The sequence below is a fragment of the Chelonoidis abingdonii genome, chromosome 2 (assembly GCF_003597395.2).
Source record: "Chelonoidis abingdonii isolate Lonesome George chromosome 2, CheloAbing_2.0, whole genome shotgun sequence".
Classification (NCBI taxonomy): domain Eukaryota; kingdom Metazoa; phylum Chordata; order Testudines; family Testudinidae; genus Chelonoidis; species Chelonoidis abingdonii.
This window is the reverse complement of record NC_133770.1, coordinates 140,313,596-140,337,192: the sequence shown is the minus strand read 5'-3', so window position 1 is coordinate 140,337,192 and position 23,597 is coordinate 140,313,596. Positions and strand designations below refer to the sequence as shown.

At 46.2% G+C, this 23,597-nt stretch overlaps 1 protein-coding gene across 5 annotated transcripts in view; it reads right to left on the bottom strand.

The window, feature by feature from the left end:
- Window positions 1-2,633: 2,633 nt before the first annotated feature.
- Window positions 2,634-23,597, bottom strand: part of OTULIN (OTU deubiquitinase with linear linkage specificity) — a 52,899-nt gene continuing 31,935 nt past the window's right edge. For all 5 annotated transcript variants that reach the window (XM_032789728.2, XM_032789730.2, XM_032789731.2 and 2 more), the window contains 3 exons: window positions 10,480-10,605; window positions 8,047-8,313; window positions 2,634-5,670 (listed from right to left, as the gene is read on the bottom strand). In XM_032789728.2, the coding sequence (XP_032645619.1) occupies window positions 5,476-5,670; window positions 8,047-8,313; window positions 10,480-10,605 (588 nt within the window). In that variant the 3' untranslated portion in view covers window positions 2,634-5,475. The remainder of the gene's footprint in view (window positions 5,671-8,046; window positions 8,314-10,479; window positions 10,606-23,597) is intronic.

The window sequence follows — 23,597 nt, the reverse complement described above, 5'->3', positions numbered from 1 at the left end:
CAGCCCAGAGCCCCTGGATTTCCAAGAGCTCAGCAGATCAAAGCAAGCATATCTAGCACACGAAGGAGATTTAAACTTCAAGGCTCCTTTTACGAAATGGAAAGGGAGTTGCATATTTTTTTTGCTGTTTTTAAAATTAAATAGGCAGCTAGTATTGTTTTAAAAATTATTACAAAGAACAAGTTTAAGCTTGTTGTAATGTGTGTTGTTTGCCTGGACTGCTCAAGACCTGAACACTTGTGTAGGAGGAACTCTGAGTTGGCTTCTTAAATACGTTTATGCGGTTTCACATCTGATACTCCTTGATGAAACACAGGCACCTTGTCTTATAACAGGCTTATTCAAAGCTATGAAAGTCAGATCTTGGAAGAGTACTGCCATTTTCATAATGTAATAAAAATACTGTAATGGTAGTGTGTAATAAGCATGTCATAAAAATAAATTTTATATTTCCAAGATCACTGCTTTTATAATTTATACTCAGCTAAAAGAGAAAATCCCTGGAAATATTCATTTTTAGGAGGTGGTTCGTGAGACTTAGTGAAAGGGGTTCACAGCTTGTTAAAGTCTGGGAACCACTGCTCTAGAGATACCATGTCATGAAGCCTTCACAGCTAGCACCCACTCAAGTGCTGGGAAGGTTAAAGATCACCCCACCTACATTTTCTTGCTTTTATTAAGCACTTTTATGCACTAAAGAGCTGCTTTGTTACCTTTGTGCTCTATTGACAAATATATATTTGAGTGTTTTAAAAAGAAACTAGAAATAAATACTCAAATCAATGTGTACTTTGGCATTGACTAAATGGGAGCAGAATCAGGCCAATATATATTTTTATTCAGCACCCAGAAGAGTGCTAGCTCAGGGGTCAGCAACCTACAGCACGCGAGCTGATTTTTGATGGCACACGGGGCAGGCTGAGCTGCTCAGCTCACCGCCGCTCTGGGGTTCCTGCTGCTGGCCCCTTACCAGCTGAGGTCCCACTCAGCACCTGCTGCTGGCCCGGGGGAAAGGAATCCCAGGCTGGCGGCAGGTTGAGACCCCAGCTCGCAAGGAGCCAGCAGCCAAAACCCCAGAGCAGCGGCAGGCTAAACTGCTCAGCGAACCACTGCTCTGGAGTTTTCACCGCCAGCTCCTGCCAGCCGCAATCCCGCCCCCAGTCCCACTCAGTGGCAGCTGCTGGCCTGGGGAATGGAACCCCAGGCTGGCAGTGGGCTGAGACCCCAGCTGGCAGGAACTCATGGTGGAAACCCCAGAGTGGCAGCAGGCTGAGCTGCTCAGCGCGCCACTGCTCTGGGGTTCCCGCTGCTGGCCCCTTGCCAGCAGGGGTCCCACTCAGCACCCACTGCCAGCCGGGGGGGAAGGAACCCCAGGCTGGCAGCAGGTTGAGATCCCAGCTGGCAAGGAGCCAGTGGTGGAAACCCCTGAGCAGCAGTGGGCTGAGCTGCTCAGCCCGCTGCCACTCGGGGGTTCCCACCGCAGCCCCACTCAGCACCTGCTGCTGGCCTGAGCGAAGGAACCCCAGGCTGCGACCCCAGCTGGCAGGAGCCAGCACCTGAAACCCCAGAGCAGCAGTGGGCTGAGCCGCTCAGCCCACTGCTGCTCTGGGGTTCTGGCTGCTGGCCCCTTGCCAGCCGAGGTCCCCTCCACAGCCCCATTCACCTTGCTTCCAGTTGGAGTTCCAGCGCAGGCCCCCTGCCAGACAGGGTCCAGGCTTCCAGCCCTACCAGCCACCAGCTCCCGATCTGGGGTTCCAGCCGCTGACCTCCTGCCAGCCGGTTATGAGCTTATAACTCAGAAGCCTGTGTGCAGCTTAAAGTATCTAAATAGGTGCCCCCAGACACTGGAAAACTCAGCAAGGAAAAGCAAGAGCAAGGATCACACTAAACTAATAAGATCTGCATTTTAATTTAATTTTAAATAAAGCTTCTGAAACATTTTAAAAAACCTTCTTTACTTTATACATATAACAGTAGTTTGGTTATATATTATAGACTTATAGAGAGCGTCTAAAAAACGTTCAAATGTATTACTGGCATGCGAAGACTTAAATTAGAGCGTATACATGAAGACTCGGCACACCACTGCTGAAAGATTGCTGACCCGTGATAGCTGTTTCAAGTAAAATAGAGAGATGGTCCCACTACTGAAAAGTTTCTAATTTTTCAGTTGCGCATAACACAAAAGACAGGTAAGAAGTAGTAAGACTAGCGGGGAGAAATGCACAGACTGCGGAAACTACAAAAAAACAGACACCAAGCTGCAAAGTTCTCATCTCTGCTACCTACGTGCTCAGATACTATAGAAGTCATGTAAGTACCTAGCTAGGTAGCTGGATAACTAGCTAAATCTGTTATATTTTCCACCATGTTCCAGTTTCAGTATTTTAACTGTTGCCACCTAAGGGCCTAACCCTGCAATCTTCACTCAGAACAGTTGTTGCTGACATGGGTAGGCACCCACTGAAGAATACTCAAGGGAACAAGAGTAACTGGATCTTAGTTTCTTCATTTATTGTTTCCACTGAGGTGGAATCCACCATACTGTAGGCTTGTTCAGCAAAGAAAGTACAAGGGTCTGAAAGCGAACAACTGTCCATTCTGGATTATCAGATAAAAGGAAACACAGGCAGTCAATATTAAATCCAATATATTTGAAATTGATGTTTAGTTGAACATATGTATACAATGTAGCTGAAAACTGAGTTTTTTGCATTAAAATATTTTCACGAGTAACATGCAAGGCCATTTCTATTCTCTGAATATCCTGAAGTGTCCTTTCCCACTGATGTCAGTGGTAGTTTTGCCACTGACCTCTACAGAAGTAAATTCCAAGTGTTTAGCAATATTCAGGCTTCCACCACATTCTATGGATATCAATTATGCAAGTCTTTTGGGCTTGACGCCACAACCCTCACTTTCACATGTTGCCCTCCAGGCGCCGGGACTGCTCACATGCAAGTCTGTACCCTAAATATGCCTGCACATTGCATAACTAAAAAATTTATTTATTTTTAATAAAAAGTTTTGTTGAGACTAAAATGTGTGAGCCTAAAGTACAATAACCCTTCTTAAAAAGGAGATGACAGCAATGTTCAAGATAGAAAATTAATCAGAAAAAACTACTTGTATACTATTTTCCCATTACAAAGTCCAGGTGATGTGTAACAACTAATGTAAACTTTTAATGTCTAAGTGTCTTCTCCTTTTCCTTTGCTATTAGTAACTTTTCAGGCAATTTCTTGGTTATTCCCATGCTACTAGTATACTGATAGAAACTGCAACAAGCCTTAAACCCTGTTTGATCTCAACATATTCTTTATCGATGTTTGTTATGCTCTGCCCTTGCAGCTTCCAGGAACCATCTAAGACAAATCATGCTAATAATTTTCAATATAGATATAACAAAAAGATAGAGCCATTATTTATTGCTAGTGTGTGATATCGAAGTGTGGTCAATATATACTGTACACTATAGTAAGCACACTACACTCAAAATATCCAGAAGCCCGTAAACACTACATGGAAAAAACCCCACAGTAACTACTTCAGACACTAGTTAAGAACTGGGGGCCAGATTCTACCTCCCTTTATGCAGGTGAAAAATCAGAAATAACTGACAACTGAAGTTGGCCCTCACCATTTAAAAAACACCCCAACCTTAAATCCCATGTAAACTGAGGATTTATTATCAGGCTGTTTTCAAAAAGCAGTTATTATGGACTAAACATGCAAGGTAAGTTTAAAAGATAATTCACATGGAACAGCACAACAAAATTTTCTACATTCCTGTTTTTTTAGTGCACCTTTAAATAAATAAATAAAAAAAAAAGGATCAGCCTAACAGGTCCAATCCTATTAGGTAAAGAGTGCTTCCTAGAAGGAGACAGATAGTCAACCATCACTGTCTGGTTTGCATTCCATTTAAAGTAATTTCTACTTCTATTCTGAACATTTGCATACCACATTTCAGCTTTAAACCAATTTATATGGCTATGACAGAAAATCCTGTAACTATGACCACATTGCAGGGCACTGCTGCATTACTATTCCAGTTTATTTTTTAAAAACACTTGTGAAGGGTGCCAGATTGAAAGCCCTGAAGAATGGCTGGCCCTCAGAAAAAACAGAAGCAGCAGTAGGGCTAGATTCACATTGCATGCCCATTTGGCTCAACCTTAGCCAGGTTTCTAGTGCAATCTCCAGATCCATTCAAATCTTTAGCCTCTTCACTGAAGCTTCCCATAAATATACCAATTATAACAGCTTTTGTGATATGGGCATGTGGTCACTAGGAACTGGATTGACACTAGTTTATTTCATGTACTCTTCCCAAAATGCCACATGTTAAATGACTTTCAGACAATGGAAAGCTGAGTAGGATCCAAACTGTTGACCTCCGGGCTAACTACTCTGTAACCTCCAATTATCAAATCTCTCTGCCATGCCTTTTTTTTTTTTTTGGGGGGTGGGGGGTGGGAAGAGAATTTTAATTTCCATCATACCTGCTCCTTAGTTTACACATTTTATATTCTATTACACATAATCCATTTCAGAGATTTGTTCCAGAGAGTGCCATGAAAATTCATTTACACAAAGCAACGGTGTTAGACCAACTTTATTTCCCAATCAGGTATTCTTTAAAGGGAGGTTGTGATGGGTTTACAGACACCACAAAAAGGCTAAGGGAGTGAAGGAGCAGAATAGGGCCCACCAGGCCCTGCCTCTCAGCAGCTGTAGAGCATGCTCCAAAAGGAGGGCCTGCTTAAAAGAGGACTCTGACAGTCAAGTGGGGGAAGAATGAAGGAGAGGCTGTCTGCCTGGAGGAAGCCAGTTTGCAGCTTCTGGGACAGAGCAAACCACAAGAGAAGGGTCTGCACTGTGGGTAAGACCTAACTGGGAGGCTGGGGGCCTGACCCTTTTTCCTCCCCTGCTCCCTGACAAGGGAGAATATCTGAACACTGAGAAGTTTGACTATGTGAACTGCTGAGACTCATGGGGAACTTTCCTCTGGGAGGGGGCAGAGTGCTGCAATTATCCTCCAAACTGGAGAGAACGGGGCCCAGAGGAAGCCGGTCTGGGTGTATCAGCAAGAGACGCGCCTCTCCCCTTTCTCTTTGGGCTGGGATCTGGTGGAGGGGGAGGGCCAAGGTCTTTCTACCTTCTCCCCTCCTTTGGTCTGGAGAATCCAGAGTACCAGGGAACAACAGACTGTAACTCAGCCACCATGCCCATGGACTGTCCAAGCAAGGCCATCTCAGGACTCTGGGGACTGTTGAGTCATGGCATGCCCACTAGGCCTGTTAGCCCCAAGTCAGCCCACTACAAAGATCCTATTTGGAATTTCAGTTCAAACCTTTAACTCGAGATCCAAAGTACTGTAGGTTTCATCATGTAAATCTCATCATGACTTTATTTCAAAATATAGTGTTGGAAATTTAACGTCCAAATTTATAAAACTGTCAAAATCTCAATTTACAAACTAGTCTCTTCACACATTCTGACTGGAATATTATAATGTCTGTCATCTTCAGTTATAAGAGTCACCACGGGCCAGTCCTCCTCTGGGTCATTGGGATAAAGTGTGATGAATTCATCAGTGCTGTATTTATACAATCGATAAACTCTGATGGTATGCTGCAAAGCATATGCAAGAAGAAACATTTCCACCTAGGTTGGGGGGAAAAAAAAAAAAAATCAATTAGAATGTAATGCATAATACTAATGTGTATTTTTCAGGAGTGTTATTCTGTACAAAACCACCCTTAAAATGGAGAACAAAGCTCAGATACTGAGATTCCCCTGCATGGGAAAATTCGCTGAAATCCCATCCTACGGATAGGCCATCCTCAGGGCTCAAGTATACAACAATTTCACACTGTGTGCTCATTATATAGTATAGCCAAAAATTTTAATCTCAAGTGCTTAAGGCAGTGAAATAGTTTGTTTGAATGTTTGAAAATCAAGCCACTTCATTTCAAAATGACAGCTGTGTGTGTTCAAGGCTTTCGGAAGAAATAATGCCACTTATTTCGGTGCTTAAGGTACCTAATTTTAAGCATTCATGATTGAAAATCGTAGACCTATACCTGTATCATTTCCTGAACGGAGCCTACCAACCACTGAATGCTCCTTTACTTCACTGATACAGATAGGAGTCAGTCCAAGTGCACTAGATGTTCAGAATTTAGTCTAAGATATGCAATCACAAGGGTTCCGACAGATTTGACTCCCCTTGGACAAAGCCTAAATTCTTACATTTAAAAACCAAGAACAGTTTAAAGCACTTTGATATACATTTGCTTTAGTATAACTAAAGCAGCATTTAATACCTGTTATTTTTTAAATTCACACAAGAGAATTGTAAGGCTGAGGGGGAACATCTGCTTGACACTCCTCGTGCTGTATAAGTTCAATTATTTCAGGACTTCAGTTTCTGGTGCTACACATGTTAAAAGCAGTAACATTCTCTTTACAAAAAATACAATTTAAAAAAAAAATGGGAATGCCTATGCATTCAGAATCCGTGTCCCAACTCATCTTTAGATAGTTTCTCTGTCAAGGGACATTTAAACAAGGACATGACTGCATAAATAGCTGGAATAGAGTTGAATTGTGCCCCAATAGCAGCAGTGCAGACATATGTTGCTCAGTAAAAGCTCTAACACATGGTACTTCCCCAGGAAATGCCAGAAAGAACAAGAGTGTTGTGCCACCACCACACTTGAAGGTACTACGGGCATCCACTCACATCTGCACCCAGCCATTCCTGCCAGTTGGAGCAAGGCTGATGGTAATTTGTGTCTGCATGCAGGTTAAAGACATTGCCCCCACCCCATTTAGTAGAGAGTCTAGCACTGTCAGCAGCATTAGCCTCTGTAGTCCTTGTGCTCAGCAAGTACAAGAACCTTATTAGGCCTGTTGCCTTCATGGATGTGAGGTAGCAGAGGAAGAGTTCCCCCCATTGCTTCCCACCTGTCTTGTGAACTCATATAGGGCCAGGCATACCCTGTTCTAGTCATAACTTATCAGAACAGTCTCACTGATTTCAGTAGGATTAGTCACCAAGTAAAGTTCAACTTGGTGTGAGTAATGGAGACAAGGCTGAACCCCAAGAAGAGTCAACAAGTTAAAGGCAGGTGATAGGTTCCACCTTTTCAAGTAAAGTTGGCTAAGCACCTAGTCAATGAGAGTTTAGTACAAAAACTTAAATGGGAGCAAGACCTGGTCCTTAGCTATTATTAAACACATGCACAGTTGACCACCACACTTATGGAGATTTTATCCTGCAACTACACTTCTGAGGGCAGTTCCACTGATTTAAGGAATCCGGTCTTCTTTTGAGATCAGGCTCCCTGATTTTTTTTTTTTTTATATGTTTGTACTACCTTTCATAGCAATAGCCTCATTAGCCAGTTTGTGATAATATATATTAAGTCATGGTTCATTTAGGTAGCTGCAATTCCTCAAGGATGAATTATGCCTTTTTCAGGTAATCAAGACCAGTAAAAATGTCTATCAGTCAGAAAATGGATTTATTATGCAGTTCTTGTTTCATATACATTTCCCTTATGTAATGAATTTGGTACTGCTAGCTTTTCATATATACTTATCTTTATTTTGACATTTAAAAATCAACATTTTAAATAATTAAAGAGTAGTGGCCTGTTCTGGTACAATGAGAATCATGGAAGACGTTAATCTAATACTTCATTTACTTTACTAAAAAAGTATATGTATAAAAATATAAGAAAAATGTGTTACCCAGGAGTTATATGCTCCAGAAAACGGGGGTTTACAATTATAAGCACAGACCCTTAACTAGATCACCATTAACAAGTACTGCTATTATTCCATTTACTGAGCAGCTACCTTTTTACAAGCATCAAACCACATCAAACTTAAGCTGCTACAGCTTTGCTGATTTCCAAAGCATTCCAGAAAACGTTTTCATCTTCTGGTTAGTTCTGCTGCCGCCACAGCAGGAAAGTCCTAGACACGAGAAAACTGCCACGCACCCTAGAAGGCATAAATAGCTCTCCTTACTTGCTCAAGGCCTCCAGTGTGACCTATTTGATTCAAGTGGTTATTCATTAGCTGACTGGGGTTGCTGGATGTATCCCGGGCAAACAATAGCCATGAGAACACTGGTACTTTCTTTCCTTTTTTATCATCATATAATTCAATAGCTGTCTTCAGCATCAAAAATTTCACAGCTTCATAGAGACTGTACTCCTCCTCTTCATTTGTAAACAATTCATCACAAGCTGCTTGTCTCTCTACAGGACTTTTCATTTCACTCATACTCTCCCACTATAAAAAGCAAACATAGAATTATGAACATAAGTGACGGCATATCACTCATAATTGCAAAAGGAAAGAAGGACCTTCTTTAAGTGTAGATTGCCACATCTTCAGCATAGCTACTTTGAATTAGATGTATAAAGGGCTTTCACACCTTTTTTTTTTTAAACTTAAAAATAATAAAGTTTTAAATACTCCCATAGCTGTAGCTGCTGCCGTCTTTTTCCTGTAGCAAAAAGTATCTGATGAGGCCAAAATCAATAGAAAGAAAAAGAAAGAGGAAAAAGTAAGGAGAATGGGCTAGAGAGAGAGATTCTGACAGGAGAGGGGCAGTAACCTTTTCATAGGTTGTAACAATACCTATAATTTTCATATTCTCCCTGCACCTCAAATACCCACAGTGCTTTAGTTATTTTGCTCCTAATATTCTCACAGAAGTTACATAAATATGCATATAAGCAAATATTAGCATTTGAAGTAGTAGATCTGTGCCTATTTAAAATGTTTAAAATAAAAATATAAACACGTGCACACAGAAGACATGAATAATGGAACCATTAAAACATTCTATTAAGTCAGGGGTTCTCAAACTGTGGGTCAGGACCCCAAAGTGGGTCATGACTCCATTTTAATGGGGTCACCAGGGCTGGCTTAGACTTGCTGGCACCTGGTGATGAAGGTGAAGCCCGAGCCCCACAGCCTGGTGACGAAGGGGAAGCCCAAGGGCTTCATCCCTGGGCCATAGGGCTCAGGTTACAGGCTCCCTGCCTGGGGCTGAAGCCCTTGGACTTTAGCCCCCCACAACCCAGGGGCAGTGGCGCTTGGGTTCTGGGCCCCCCAACCCAGGGCAGCAAACTCCTGGGGCCATGTAGTAATTTTTGTTGTCAGAAGGGGGTCACGGTGCAATGACGTTTGAGAACCCCTGGAGTAAGCAAATTCCATACTGTAATAAGAAAAATCGAATGCTAATCTGTAAAGAGTACAGCACTTGGGAAATGTTAGATAACAAATGCTATAATGGCTATACGTACATACATAAACACACAAATGATAAGGGGCGTAAAGGATCATTTTGCTATGTAAAGATTCAGTCAGTCACTCTGTCACTGCTTGCAGCCATCCATCACCCCACTGTCTCTCAGATACTAAGAGCATTTGTTCAACAAAGAACACACCTCTGCTCTAAGGATGTACAGTAAACATGAACCGAAATAGTGACAGTGAATCTAGAACTATGTATTTATAGTATTAAAATTTTATGTTGACAGACTAGTCTATGCATCAGTTAATTCAAGGAGGTAAAAGAAAAAGTTCTCACAAATTAGGAAACAAGAAAATTCATTAAAAATGTCACACTGTAGTGGTGCATTACAGTTCCTCACACCCTTCTGGTATTTTACATTTATATAGCATCTTTCATTGCTAAGGCTTCTAAAAACACTTTACGTGGTACTACATAAATGAAGGAAATCCTTTCACCCCTGAGACTGAGAACAACAGCTAGGTGGAGTGCCAGTAGGACTACTCAACACCAATAGTGAGGGGGTAGATGGAAAATATTGGACCAGAGTGCCAGGAAAAACCTCCAGCTCCTCTTCCGCAAATGAGCTCTCTTACTTGGAACACAATTATCTACTTAAGTAGGTGAAAGGCTGAGTCACCCTCACAGGAGTGCTACACTACCGAGTAGTGCCATATAACATGAATTGTGGCACAAGGTTAATGCAACACTTACTGTGTTGCAGTAATACAACCCACATTGTCTCAAGCTGCCTCCTTCATTATGTGTGTATTATGTCCATCATAACATGAAGGTCTGATCAGTTCCATAACTGAATGGCAGGAATATCCTGGTAAAACTGTTCCGGGAATAGGTTAAAAGTCTTCCTACTTTTCTTGTGCTTTTAGGCAAAGAAATACTATGTCTTAACACGGAAGGGCTGAATTCAAAGATTTAAATATTAATCTAATACTAAAGAATTCTAAACTCCATTTTCTATTCTTAGAAATTTTCGATTGCCTTTAACTAGTGTCATAAATTCCAGATACGTTAAGTAATTAATTACCTTCCTAGAATAATAATTTTACTCTACTAGAATTTAGGTTGAATCGGTGGAGAGCTAAACATACTTATTTGTAACTCACTAAGGAAAGTGAACATATAATTTATCCAACCTTCTTCCTTAGAAGTATTAAGTAGTCTTTAATTTCGTCACTTAGTTCTCCCATCTTCCTGTCCAGTTTCTGTCTTAGCTGCCACTCTTGGATCCAATCATATTTGCTCAGTAGCTTTTCTGGAAGCTACAAAGTTGAGAAAGAAAAGCAAGCAACTTATTAAGTCAAATCTTGGAAGTAAAATTGTCGAATTGTGATATTTTACTGAAGATATTGCTACGTATTGCTGCTTACAATGGTACCCTCATTCTTCAAAAAAAGCTGTTGTGTACAAGTGCATACCACCATTTTCCCCCCCTTTTTTAAAAAAGGGAACGAGCTTGTTGCATCTCTTGTTGGAGAACAGCTGGAATTAAATTAGCAGCTGCGAGATTAGCCCATTACCAGGCCATGAGCCAGCCACAAATCCTTTCCAATGACACAAATGTAATTAATGCACAGGTGAATGGTAACAATCACCAACTGCTAGTGGTTTGAGGGATTGTGTGAAATTAATATTGGTTCAGTTCCATATAAAAAGATATTCTTAGTAGACAGGTCACGGACTGAATGAGGATGAGGATTCGGCTTGTGGCAAAACACCCAAAACTTAATAGACTTAGGCCACCTAAATAAAGCTAAGGTAAGGCCAAGAGTTCCCCCCATATTATGAATATTTTGTAGGCTTCACTATTCTTGAAGGAAGGCAAAAGGAGTTAGAAAAATTGCAAAATATTGTAACTAACTCTTGCCTTCTATTTATCCTTTTTATTTTGGCCTACATGCCCAACCCGCACATAAGGGGTTTCTTAAAACCTTATCAGCACAGCTTATGCTCACGCTGAATAACAGTCAAAGAGCTGCAGCAACTGTGTATTGATTGTCAAATACTAATGAGCTGAAATAGTATAGTATTTGAAACTGATTTAGGACTAAATTTTAAGTGGCTTGAGAAAAAACACAGTTACTCACCTTTGTAACTGTTGTTCTTCGAGATGTGTTGCTCATATCCATTCCAGTAGGTGTACGCGCTGCGCATGCACGTTCGTCGGAAGACTTTTACCCTAGCAACTCCAGTGGGCCGGCAGGTCGCCCCCAAGAGTGGTGCCGCCATGGCGGGTAATATATACCCCTGCCGGCCCGCCCGCTCCTCAGTTCCTTCTTGCCGGCTACTCCGACAGTGGGGAACGAGGGCGGGTGTGGAATGGATATGAGCAACACATCTCAAAGAACAACAGTTACAAACGTGAGTAACCGTGTTTTCTTCTTCGAGTGATTGCTCATATCCATTCCAGTAGGTGATTCCCAAGCCTTACCTAGGCGGTGGGGTCGGAGAGAGAGGTCACAGTACGCAACACGGCAGAGCTGAAGGCTGCGTCATCCCTGGACTGCTGGACCAGGGCGTATTGGGAAGCAAAGGTGTGCACGGAGGACCAGGTTGCTGCCCTGCAGATTTCCTGGACGGGTACTCGCGCAAGGAATGCCGTCAATGATGCCTGGGCTCTAGTAGAGTGCGCAGTTACATGGCCCAAAGGGAGACGGGCCAGGTCGTAACACACCCGTATACAGGACATCACCCACGAGGAGATCCTCTGCGAGGAGACTGGCAACCTCTTAACTCGCTCAGCTACGGCGACAAAGAGTTGGATGGATTTACGGAACGGTTTGGTCCGCTCTATATAAAAGTCGAGCGCCCTATGCACGTCTAAGGAGTGTAACTGTTGCTCCCTGCGAGACGAATGAGGTTTCGGAAAGAATACAGGTAGGAATACGTCCTGGTTGACATGAAAGGCCGAGACAACTTTGGGGAGAAAGGCGGGGTGCGGCCTCAGTTGTACTTTGTCCCGATGGAACACCGTATACGGGGGCTCCACCACGAGGGCGCGCATCTCTGACACGTGCCTAGCAGATGTGATGGCCACCAGGAATGCTGTCTTCCAGGACAAGTACAGGAGGGAACACGTAGTCAGCGGCTCAAACGGGGGGGGATATAAGACGGGACAACACCAGGTTGAGATCCCAAGAGGGGGCTGGGTGGCAGACCTGGGGGTAAAGATGCTCCAGCCCTTTAAGGAATCTAGTCACCATCGGGTGTGAGAAGACAGAGTGGCTGTCGCTCCCTGGGTGGAAGGTGGAGATAGCCGCTAAGTGAACCCGGAGAGCTGATATCACCAGGCCTTGCTGCTTGAGCGACCAAAGGTAATCAAGGACGATTGAGATAGAAACATCGGTGGGATGGAAGCGCCTCTCCGCGCACCAGCACGTAAAACGTTTCCATTTGGCTACGTATGTCGCCCTCGTAGACGGCTTCCTACTTCCCAGAAGTACCTGCCTCACTGGGGAAGAGCAATGCAACTCGGACCTAGTCAGCCACGCAGGAGCCACGCTGAGAGGTGGCAGCGACTGGAGGTCCGGTGAACAAAGCCGTGCCGTCGGTCGTTGCGCTGATCAGATCCCAGGTAAAGGGCAGGGGAACAGGGTCCGCTACCGACAGGTCACAGCAGGCAGAGGAACTCAATGCTGCCCGGGCCATGCCTGGAGCGATCAGAATCAAGGCGGCCCTGTCCCTGCGCACCTTCAGAAGGACCTTGTGGATCAGGGGAACGGAGGAAACGCATAGACAGAGGTGCGTCACCCACGAGAATCAGAAATAAAAAGGCATCGTGCCCACCGAGACTCGGCTTGCGACCTTTGAAGAGCAAAACATCGGGCACTTCCTGTTCTTGCGGATGAAAGAGGTCCATATGGGATGCCCCCACCTTCGGAAGAGCGCAAGGGCGACGTTCCCGGCATGCGAAGGACCAACTTGTGGGAGCAAAAGGACTGGCTGAGACGATCCGCCCAGTGTATTCCGAGCCCGGGAGAAAGGAAGCGACTAGGTGAACCGAGTGGGCTATGCAAAAGTCCTCGACAACGTCCATGGCCTCCCGACGACAAATAAGAGGAATCTTCGTTTCCGCCCTCTGCTTTTCACAATAGTATACCCGCCGTTGTTGTTGTCGATAAACCCGAAACAACAGTGGCCTGGGATCTGCCGATGGAACGCTTTGACAGCAAGGCGGACGCCTCTCAATTCTCGCACGTTGATATGGAGGGCGAGTTCGGGAGGAGAACCAGCGACCCTGGGTCTCTGCAGGGTATCCTAGGTAGCTCCCCCATTCCCAAGTCTGACGCGTCCGTCGTCAGGCGACAGCGAGGGCTGCCAAACGGATGGAACGGAAGCCCTGCACACCGATGACTTGATCCAGCCACCACTGGAGAAGAGAGGGAGGACGTCCTGGGAATTGTGATTACTGAATCTAAGGAATCGCCCTGGCGGCACAGGCTGAGGGATGACCAGGACTGGAGAGGGCCGGAGGCGGAGTCGAGGCATGTCGCCGTAACAATGTGCCAGGCGCCATGTGGCCCAATGACTGTCAGGCAAGTACGCATGCAGCTTAGGTGCTGCCTGCGCCTGTGGATGATGGCTGTCCAGAAGCTGATACCGCGACAGGGGAAGAACGCCCTGGTATGGTGGAGTCACTAGAACTTGCGCGAATAAACTCTATCCCTCTGAGTAGGGGATAGACGTGGACGCTTCTCGCGTTGAGGGCATCAGGCCTAGACTCGAGAAACGACACGTAGACTCACGCCTAGTCTTTTGACTCATCCGACTACGGTCGACTCACGTCCGAGAGTCCCTCCTTGCGAGAGAGGCGGCCAAGCAATAGCGCGTCGCTGCTCGGTGAGTCCGGTCCCCTGGATCCAACCAATCGTCGAGTATAGCGAACACATCACCCGACTGCGACGAGAAATGCGACGATTACAGCCATGCATTTGGTACACGAACACTCCGGGGCCATTCGAAGAGCCCGAACTGGAGGACCCGTGAATGATAAGTGCCTGGCCGTCCGACAACTAAGCGAGAGGGACTCCGAGTGGCGGAAGATGGCTATATGGAATATGGCGTTCCTGCAGTGTCAGATGGGCGGCGTACCAGTCTCCGGGACTCCAGGGATGGAATAATGGTCCCGCAAGGAAACCCATGCGGAACCTCTCATATGACCAGGTGTATTTGTTAGCTCTCGTAGGTCGAGATCGGGTCTGTGAGACCTCACCTTGCCTTGGATCAGAAAGTAACGGAGTAAAATCCCTTGCCCTTTCTTGTTCTCTGGAACCTCGCTTCTATGGCCCCTTTGTCGAGGAGTGTTCGCACCTCCAGGAGGAGGATCGCTCAATGAGAGGGTCCCTGAAAGAGGGACGAGGGAGGGGGAAGCGTGGAGGGCGTACGAAGCAAACCCGTAGGTGTATCCCAAGCCGCAGCGTTGCGGAGGAACCAGCGGTCTGAGAGTAAGCTGGCACCCACGCCGGGCAGGGAAGAACGAAAGAATGTTGGAGAAGGGAGGAGATAGATCCGTGGAAGGAACGGTACACTAGCGCCCTCAGAGACGCACCTTCAAAATGAGGGCTTACCGCCCGGAGGAAGGCTTGGAGGGACTTGGCTCTGGCCCCCTGGTTACACTTCGATTGTCTGGCGCCTAGCCGTTTTATTTCGGCCCGCCTGGCAAAGTCCGCCTCGCCTGGTTGGGGTAAGGCCTGTGCTGCTGCTGAGCCGTGATGGGTCCTAATGCCCCTGGGTAAACTGCTATGCATCCCTAGGCACGCATAATGAACCCTATTATCTTTGAGGCTTTGCAGCTGAGGGCAGTCCTGGTCTGAAAACAGGTCCTTGGCCCCAAACGGAAGGACCTGGATGGTATAATTGGAGTTCCAGAGGAAAGCCAGAGCCTGAAGCCCACGAAAGCAGCGGGCAATAGTGACTCCGACGGCCATGAGAGTTCGGCGGCCGAGTTGCTGCGTCCAAAGCCGCCTGTAAGGGAAGTGCCGGCGAGCCTTTTCCCCTCGCAAGGAGAGCGCGAACTACTGACAGCGTCTTTGGGAGTAGCTCCTTAAATTTTCAAACCGCGGCCGCCAGGTGTTGTACAGTAGCGGCTGAGCACAAGCTTGCTGGTTGGAATCGCAGCTGCAGGACCTGCGGTAAGACCTTGCGGCGATTCAGGGTCGCATACGTCTCACCGTCCTTAGCACTGGGGCCGGAGCTTGTTGGTCCATGGGCGTTCCCATCTCAAATTCACAGATTGAACGACAGGGAAATGGGGGTGGGTGGACATATAATATCATCGCCCTTCGAAGGGACCCATGTATTTAACGCTCCACACCCGAGCGACGGGGGGAACGGAAGCCGTGACTGGGCAGATGGTGGTGGCGTTGGCTTGGATGGTCGTTATGAAAGGGCAGGAGGCGACACGAGTGCCGCGTCTGCCAACGAGTGTGCTCACGACCGGTTCCTGCGACTCGGAGACTTCCTCAGCTGATGTTCATATTTTGGCGCCAACGCGCTCGAGACTCTGGTATGCCTGAGGTCCAGGTGGGAGGGGACTGGTGGAGTGTCGTGCGCCCGCCTTGCCAAGTCAATCTGGGGAGAAGACGAGGAGAGACCTGGCAGGAGCGGGTTGGTGGCGCTCTGACTGGAGTACTAGCTATCTGAACTCTTGCGGGAGTCAAAGCATCCGGAGGATGGGACGACCGCTCTTGCCGTAGGGGGATGGAGGAGGGCGTGAAGAAGTAGCCTCCTGATCCGGCAGACCCTGTGCTCTGAACAGAACGATCGTGGGGGAATTTGCTGAGGGCCCCTGGGCTTGATGATACCAGGGGTCCAGAAAGCCTCACTGCTCGCGGACGCATGCCTCCTGCTGACCTCGGAAAAGAGGACGGGCGGGTCTTTCAACAGCTTCCTAGGTAACACACGACTGTCCGCCCGCGAAAGAGACAGAGCCTTGTGCGAGAGGGCATGGTGAGCCGACGGAGAGTTGGACGGGACACCATCACTCTACCCAGATCTTGACGGGGGAGCTGGGAGGGCATCGGACTCGATGGACCTGCCAGGCCGGAGTCCGACAGAAGTCCTGGCACGGCCCACGGCGGTACGTCGTACGCCGGTGCGTCCCTTTCGGGGCTGTTAGCCGGGGTAAGGACGTCGAAGGCCTCTTCCCGTGAGCTTGGTGGCCGGAAGAAAGGCGGTGCCGTGGCGTTTTTGGCGGGCGGGCGGAACAGATCCGGTGACGAGCTGAAGCGGCACTCGTGACGAGGACGCAGGGTTAAAAGGCTGCTTCCATAGGAGCATCTTGAGCGTGCGTCTCACTCCTTCTTGGTCCTCGGTCTGAAGGCTTTGCAAATGCGGCACTTCTCGATAGATGTGCGATTCCCCCAGGCACTTCAAAGCAGGCATACGTGGGGATCGGCTGTGGGCATCGACTTTTTGCAGGCCCGAGCACGTTTGAACCCCCAGGCGAACCGGCATGAGCCCGGGCGCTGGCGCAGGAGAGGGCTGCTGCCCCGAACGGCCGCTAACTATAATACTAGAAACTATAAACTACAACTATACTATACTAAGTGAACTAATTAATAAAACTAAAACTGAGAACTAAAACGATGAACGAAGAGAAGCTAGGGACGCGAGGCCAGCTAATGCCGCGCTCCACAGTTCCAACGACCGACACGGCGATAAGAAGGAACTGAGGAGCGGGCGGGCTGGCAGGGGTATATATTACCCGCCATGGCGGCGCCACTCTAGGGGGCGACCTGCCGGCCCGCTGGAGTTGCTAGGGTAAAAGTCTTCCGACGAACGTGCACGCACGGCACGTACACCTACTGGAATGGATATGAGCAATCACTCGAAGAAGAACTAACAGTCCAAAGAAATACATAGTCAACCCAAAGTGTCTGGTGTAACTGAACTCTAGAAGTAGTTAACGTATGATCAAAGAAAGGCAGACCTGGTTTAAGATTTCCCTTGAAAGAAATGAAAGGGATAACTTAAATGCTAGCATCCACATCTGCATAGATCCCGATTTCTTAAATATGTAAATTTTACCACAACAGCATAGAAGGATGATTTACTCACCTTGTAGTTACTTGAGTTCAAGATGTGTTGTCCCTAGAGAATAGTGCACTCAGGACCAGTGACTTTTCCCTAAGCGTGTCCATGTGGTCTATGCATGTACCTACACTCTCCTTGTGCTTTACGTTGAGGGAATAAAGGGGGCTGCGGCCATCTTAGCTCTTCTCTACTGTTAGCTCTCAGTAGGGGGAAACCGGGCAGTGGGGAAGGAGGCTGAGTAGTGCACTGTAGTGCACTACACAGGAGGGGTAATACAACCCTAAGAACTCAAGTTACTGCAAGGTTAGTAACCCATCCTCCTCCTTCAAGTGACTGTCCTGACCTAGCTCTGAAGTGGGGAAAAGGGAGTGCTCCATCATTAACAGTTGCAGCTTGATTTTCCAGCTTTTCCATGTCTTGGATTTGAGCACCAAACAGAAGTTTCACTTCTGTGGAATGTGCGACTCTTCCAGGCAGCAAACATATGAGAGCGTCCATCATTGACCAGGATGGTCTCTCTACATGCGAGGCAACATTTAAACCCCAGTGAATCAGGCATGTCCCTCACATGGAAGATTTTCACAGAGGAAATAAAACAAACCTTTTCAGCAGTGGGTAGCTAACTACTACAAAATAAACTAAGGAGAACAAACTCTGCAAGCAGCTGAGGCATGCACAAAGACGACACACTAAGCTCCGTCTCAGGCTGAGGCAGTTGAGAAGGAACAGAGGCGATTTGCCCATGCAACTCAGTCTGGAGCACGCAGTTATCATCAGTGCATGTGCAGTCTGAACAGACACTACTAATGAATCTCTCTGATCAAAGGTGAGTAGGGTGCATGCACACCAGGGAGCTCCCATAGTGTCAAAAGAAGAACCTGAGGGGTTGTGCAGATCCAGAGGGACAACTGGTGCAGAGACAATCCAGGAAGATTTTGGAGAGTGCTGGGGGACAACTTCCTGGTGCAAGTGCTGGAAGAACCAGTGAGGGGCCATGCTCCTCTTGACCTGCTGCTCACAAACAGGGAAGAATTGGTAGGGGAAGTAGAAGTGGGTGACAATCTGGGCAGCAGTGACCATGAGATGGTTGAGTTCAGAATCCTGATAAAAGGAAGAAAAAAAAAAAAGAATAGCAGAATACAGACCCTGGACTTCAAAAAACAGACTTAGCCTCCCAGGGGATCCTGCCCATCAGTTCCCTGAGGGAATCAAATACGAGGGGGAAAAGGGTCCAGGAGAGCTGGCTGTATTTTAAAAAATCTTTATTGAGAGTTCAGGAAGAATAGCAAATATTGTAGGCAACCAGCTTGCCTTAGAGAAATCTTCGGTGAGCTTAAACACAAAAAGGAAGCCTACAAGAAGTGGAAACTTGGACAGATGACTAGGTAGGAGTATAAAGATATTGCTCGAGCTTGCAGGGGTGTAATCAGGAAGGCCAAAGCAAAATTGGAGTTGCAGATAGCAAGGGACGTGAAGGGTAACAAGAAAGGTTTCTACAGCTATGTTAGAAACAAGGTCCAGGTCAGGGAAAATGGGGGGCCCTTACTGAATGGGGGAGGCAACCTAGTGACAGATGTGGAAAAAGCTGAAGTACTCAATGCTTTTTTTGCCTCAGCCTTCACAGACAAGGTCAGCTCCCAGACTGCTGCACTGGGCAGCACTAGATGGGGAAGAGCTGAGCAGCCCTCAGCAATGAAAGAACAGGTTAAGTACTATTTAGAAAAGCTGGACATACACAATTCCATGGGGCCAGAGCTTATGCATCCGAGGGTGCTGAGGGAGTTGGCTGATGTGATTGCAGAGCCATTGGCCACTGTCTTTGAACACTCGTGGCGACTGGGGGAGGTCCTGGACGATTGGAAAAAGGAAAATATAGTGCTAATATTTTTAAAAAAGGGAAGGGGGGAATCCCCAAAAAATTCAAGCCAAGCCGCCTTAAACTCTTCACATAAAAAAAAAAAAAAAAAATCATGGAGCAAGTCCTCAAGGAATCCATTTTGAAGAACTTGGAGGAGAGGAAGGTGATCAGGAACAGTCAGCATGGATTCACCAAGAGCAAAGTCAAGTCATGCCTGACCAACCTGATTTGCCTTCTATGATGAGATAACTGGTTCTGTGGATATGGGGACAGAGGTGGACGTGATATATCTTGACTTTAGCAATGCTTTTTATAGCGTCTCCCACAGTATTCTTGCCAGTAAGTTAAAAAAGTATGGATTGGATGAATGGACTATAAGGTAGATAGAAAGCTGGCAGAAAAAGCAGATGGTCATCTGGAGCCGAGATGCGTGCTGGAGTCAGTGAAGATAGCTCCACAGCTCAGGTCACAGAAGAAGAGGGTGCTGGCTCCAATGGCAACCACGACTGCATCAGAAAGAATCGTCCAAGTAGCAGAGGGTGCTGCAATTCTGCCCTTCAAAAGGAGCCCCAATCCAGTCCTTCTTTGTACCAGGTCATCCTGATACAGAGCATGATGCTCCTGATGACTTGGTAAGGGACAAGGAATTTCTGCCTCTTTTAAGAAGGCCTGGATGGATAACCGCCCTAACCTTTGCTTTTACGGGAGTGCTTGTGTCTCCCTGCCCTGGCTCTGCTCTCCAGAATCTCCTGGAGCCAAAGATCTTGGAACTGCCCAGGACTGTATAAGAGCAGCTATTCCTACCTTCTTCAGGCTGACATACAGCAGGAGTCCCTAGCCAGAGGGTGTTCCTGCCTTCCTAGCCTCCTCTATGAGCAAGCTTTGGAGCAGAAACTTCCCTGGACTGGTGACTTTCACTTAGGAACAACCTGTAGATGCCATACCTTGACAGGACATATGTTTCCCTCAAGGAGTGCAGACAGGTGTTGTGACAGTATGTGACCAGGAAGGGATTATGTCACACAGCTGGGGATCTTTGGCTTACTCCCCTGCAACCACTGAGAGTTCAGAGTGTGGGGGAATATTGAAACGGCTCTCTGTTATGGTGGGGTGTTCCAAAATAGGGAACCTACCCTGAAAGCTTGCTATGAAAATTGTAAAAACTACTTACAGAAAAAGCTGAAGTCAGAACAAACACCAAAGCTCAGATCTTAGGATCTAGGATGAAGACAGTGGTGGTCCGGTGGCAACCTCTTTTATTCCCTTAGTGTGGCGCACCAGGAGAGTGAGAGCACATATGCAGACCATACAGACGCTGCTACAGAAAAATCTGTTCCTGGGCACATGGAGTACATGGGCAACCTGAAGTAACTATAATTCACTACATAAAGGGACAATCACTCAAAGAGCCACCAAAATTTTATGCCCTCCAAAAAAGAAAATAATTATATCAATATCCATTCGAAGACAACATGCAATATCAGAATCTTAAAATCAGTATATTTTTAATTTAAAAACTTTTTTTTTTTAAACTCAGGATTGAAGTATTGCTAATTGTCACTAATACACCTCGCTCGCATGCAACACTCCTACTCTCTTTACACCCACTGCTGAATGAATTTCAGCATAGCACAAACCTTACTATTCTATTCTGGTAATCTGCCCTCCTTTTAAAAAATTGCAAAAAGGAAAAAAAACCCACAATGATATATAGTTCAACATTTTCAATATCTTTTTTTTTTTTTTTTTTTTTTTTTTAAACAGTCTGACTGGTAGAAAAAAAGTTAAGAAAATATGAAGTCAATATATTTCAAAACCCACTAAGTAGGAATTACACACCTCTAGGAAGCTCTCGTGCTCTAATGCTCTTTGATACAACCCCTCAAAGTGCATGTTGGGAGGTTTCCTTTGCAGGAGGCAGGCAGTGGGGTACCCCTAGAGACTAGTTTTATGAAGTCCTTTGTATTGTACTGTTGCTGCAGATGTAATCCGTGGCAGTATTGCTGTCAGAAGTTACAAGACAGCTTCTCAGCAGAAGTACACTGACAAAGTTATCACATTTTGGAAGTTTTAAAACTGGATTTAATTAAAGGGATTAGAGCTTTATTGTATCAAAAGTAGTAGAAAATTAGGACACTGATCCTTTCTATGCCAAAATAGTTCTGTGATTAAAATATATGATGACTGTACAATAAAGCAAACAAAATATCCATTTCCTACTTGTAATGCCAAATGCACTTGTAATAAAAACCTCAAGGTAAAGTATAAACAACATTCAAAACATGCAAGAGTTCCTCATTTTAAAGGTACTTTCAATGTGTCTCATTAATGAAGTATCTGAAGCAAATCAGAATGTTTCACAATAGCATCGTAACAAGAGTTCTGTTCAACTGCCAAGTACTTTGGCTAGGCTTGCATTAGAACATCATAGGATAATTTGACCAAATTATGCAAACAAAGAAAAACATAGCTGTCATGGGTTCTGAACATTGTGTATTAGTCCACAGAATCTGCACAGTTTCTAGTAGCAAACTTTTTTTTTTGAAAAGTGAATTTACTGCTGGTGAAGCAACAGAATGCAAGTATCAAAAGCTGAAACAATCTAGTTATCCACAGAAGTAATATAGAAACATTTTTGACATAAGCTTCACCATACTACCAACGCACGTCCAAATTGATGTATAGGTGTACGAGGGAGTTTCTGAACTCAATACATTTTTCCCTTAATACCAAAAGATAAGTTTCCAAGAGGAACAATACATTTAATCTCAAGGTAGCTATTCACAAACTGTCGAAGTTGCACTGAAGGTTAATTCAATAGAAATCTCAAATATTTAATTGAAATTAAGGTATATTTTTTTGAATATTGTCACAAATACAATAAATTCCATATAGTGACTTTCATGCTATATCAAAGCAAGGAACCAAGAATAGTAGTTGAGGATGGATGGTCCTGTGGTCAAATAACTGGGCTGTGACTAAGGAGACTTGGGTTTAGTGCCCAGCTCTAAGAATCACTTAATATCTCTCTCTGCCTCAATTTCCCACCCCTATCTTTAAATTTGGATTAATATATTTGTGACAGATATTGCAACTCCATGCAGTATCTTCATGGACCACTGTATTAAATTTGTGAATGGTTTATATGTGATTATGCTATTCCATGGGAAAGAGTTACCACAGCTCCTCTAGGAACTAAAAAGTGTGAGTGAGAGAGATTAAGGCACATCACTGAGATTACAACAACTCTAGAGATGTACCACTCCCTCGGGAGGTTTGCATAGATGGTTCAAACTGAGTTTGCCCGAGATTCAAACAAAGTGACTTTGGTATAAGGTGAGTTTTGAACTGACAGAGGGCTTTCTTTCTGGTCCAGCAAACAAATCTGAGCTTTTGTCCAAGGGGGTCGCTATCCTGCTGAAGGGTCCATAGAATATGAGGGTTGGAAGAGACCTCAGGAGGTCATCTAGTCCAACCCTCTGCTCAAAGCAGGACCAATCCCCAACTAAATCATCCCAGCCTGACCTTAAAAACCTCTAAGGAAGGAGATTCCACCACCTCCCTAGGTAACCCATTCCAGTGCTTCACCACCCTCTTAGTGAAAAAGGTTTTCCTAATATCCAACTTAAACCTCCCCCACTGCAATTTGAGACCATTACTCCTTGTTCTGTCATCTGCTACCACTGAAAACAGTCTAGATCAGGGGTCAGCAACCTGCGGCACGCGTGCCAAACACAGCACGCGAGCCGATTCTGAGTGGCCCCCAGCCGCCTGCCGCGGTCCTGGCCCCCAGCCTAACTCTGCCTCCCCACCCATCGCTCTCCCTTGCAGGAGCAGGAGGCAGAAGCTTGGTTCTGCAGCAGCCAAGCTTCCCCCTCCCCCGCTTCTTCCCCCAGCATGGTGCTTTCTTGCCCGCCCCCTCTCCTTCCCTGAGCCAATCAGCTGATGGCCCTAGCAAGGGGGAGGGGGAAGAGCAGCAGCATGCACACAGCTCTGTAGAGTATGCAGAGAGAGGTAGGGAGGGGGCGTTGGAGAAGGAGGTGGAACAGGGCATATCCCTTCCAGCCCCCTGCCCTGAGCTGCTCAGGACAGGGGGTGGGAGCACTCCTACGAGCTGAGCACCCCAGCCTTCTGCCCTAACCCCCCCGCCACAGCATTCTGCCCCGCAGCCCCCATACTCCCAGCCCTCTGCCCTGACCCTTGAACCCTCCACACACATCCAGCCCTCTGCCTTGCACCCCCACACCCCTTAGCCCTCTGCCCTGAACCCCCCCCCAACCCACACACCCAGCCCTCTGCCCTGATCCCTGAACCACCCCCAGCCCAGCCTTCTGCCCTGGCGCCTGAAACCTTCGCTCCTCC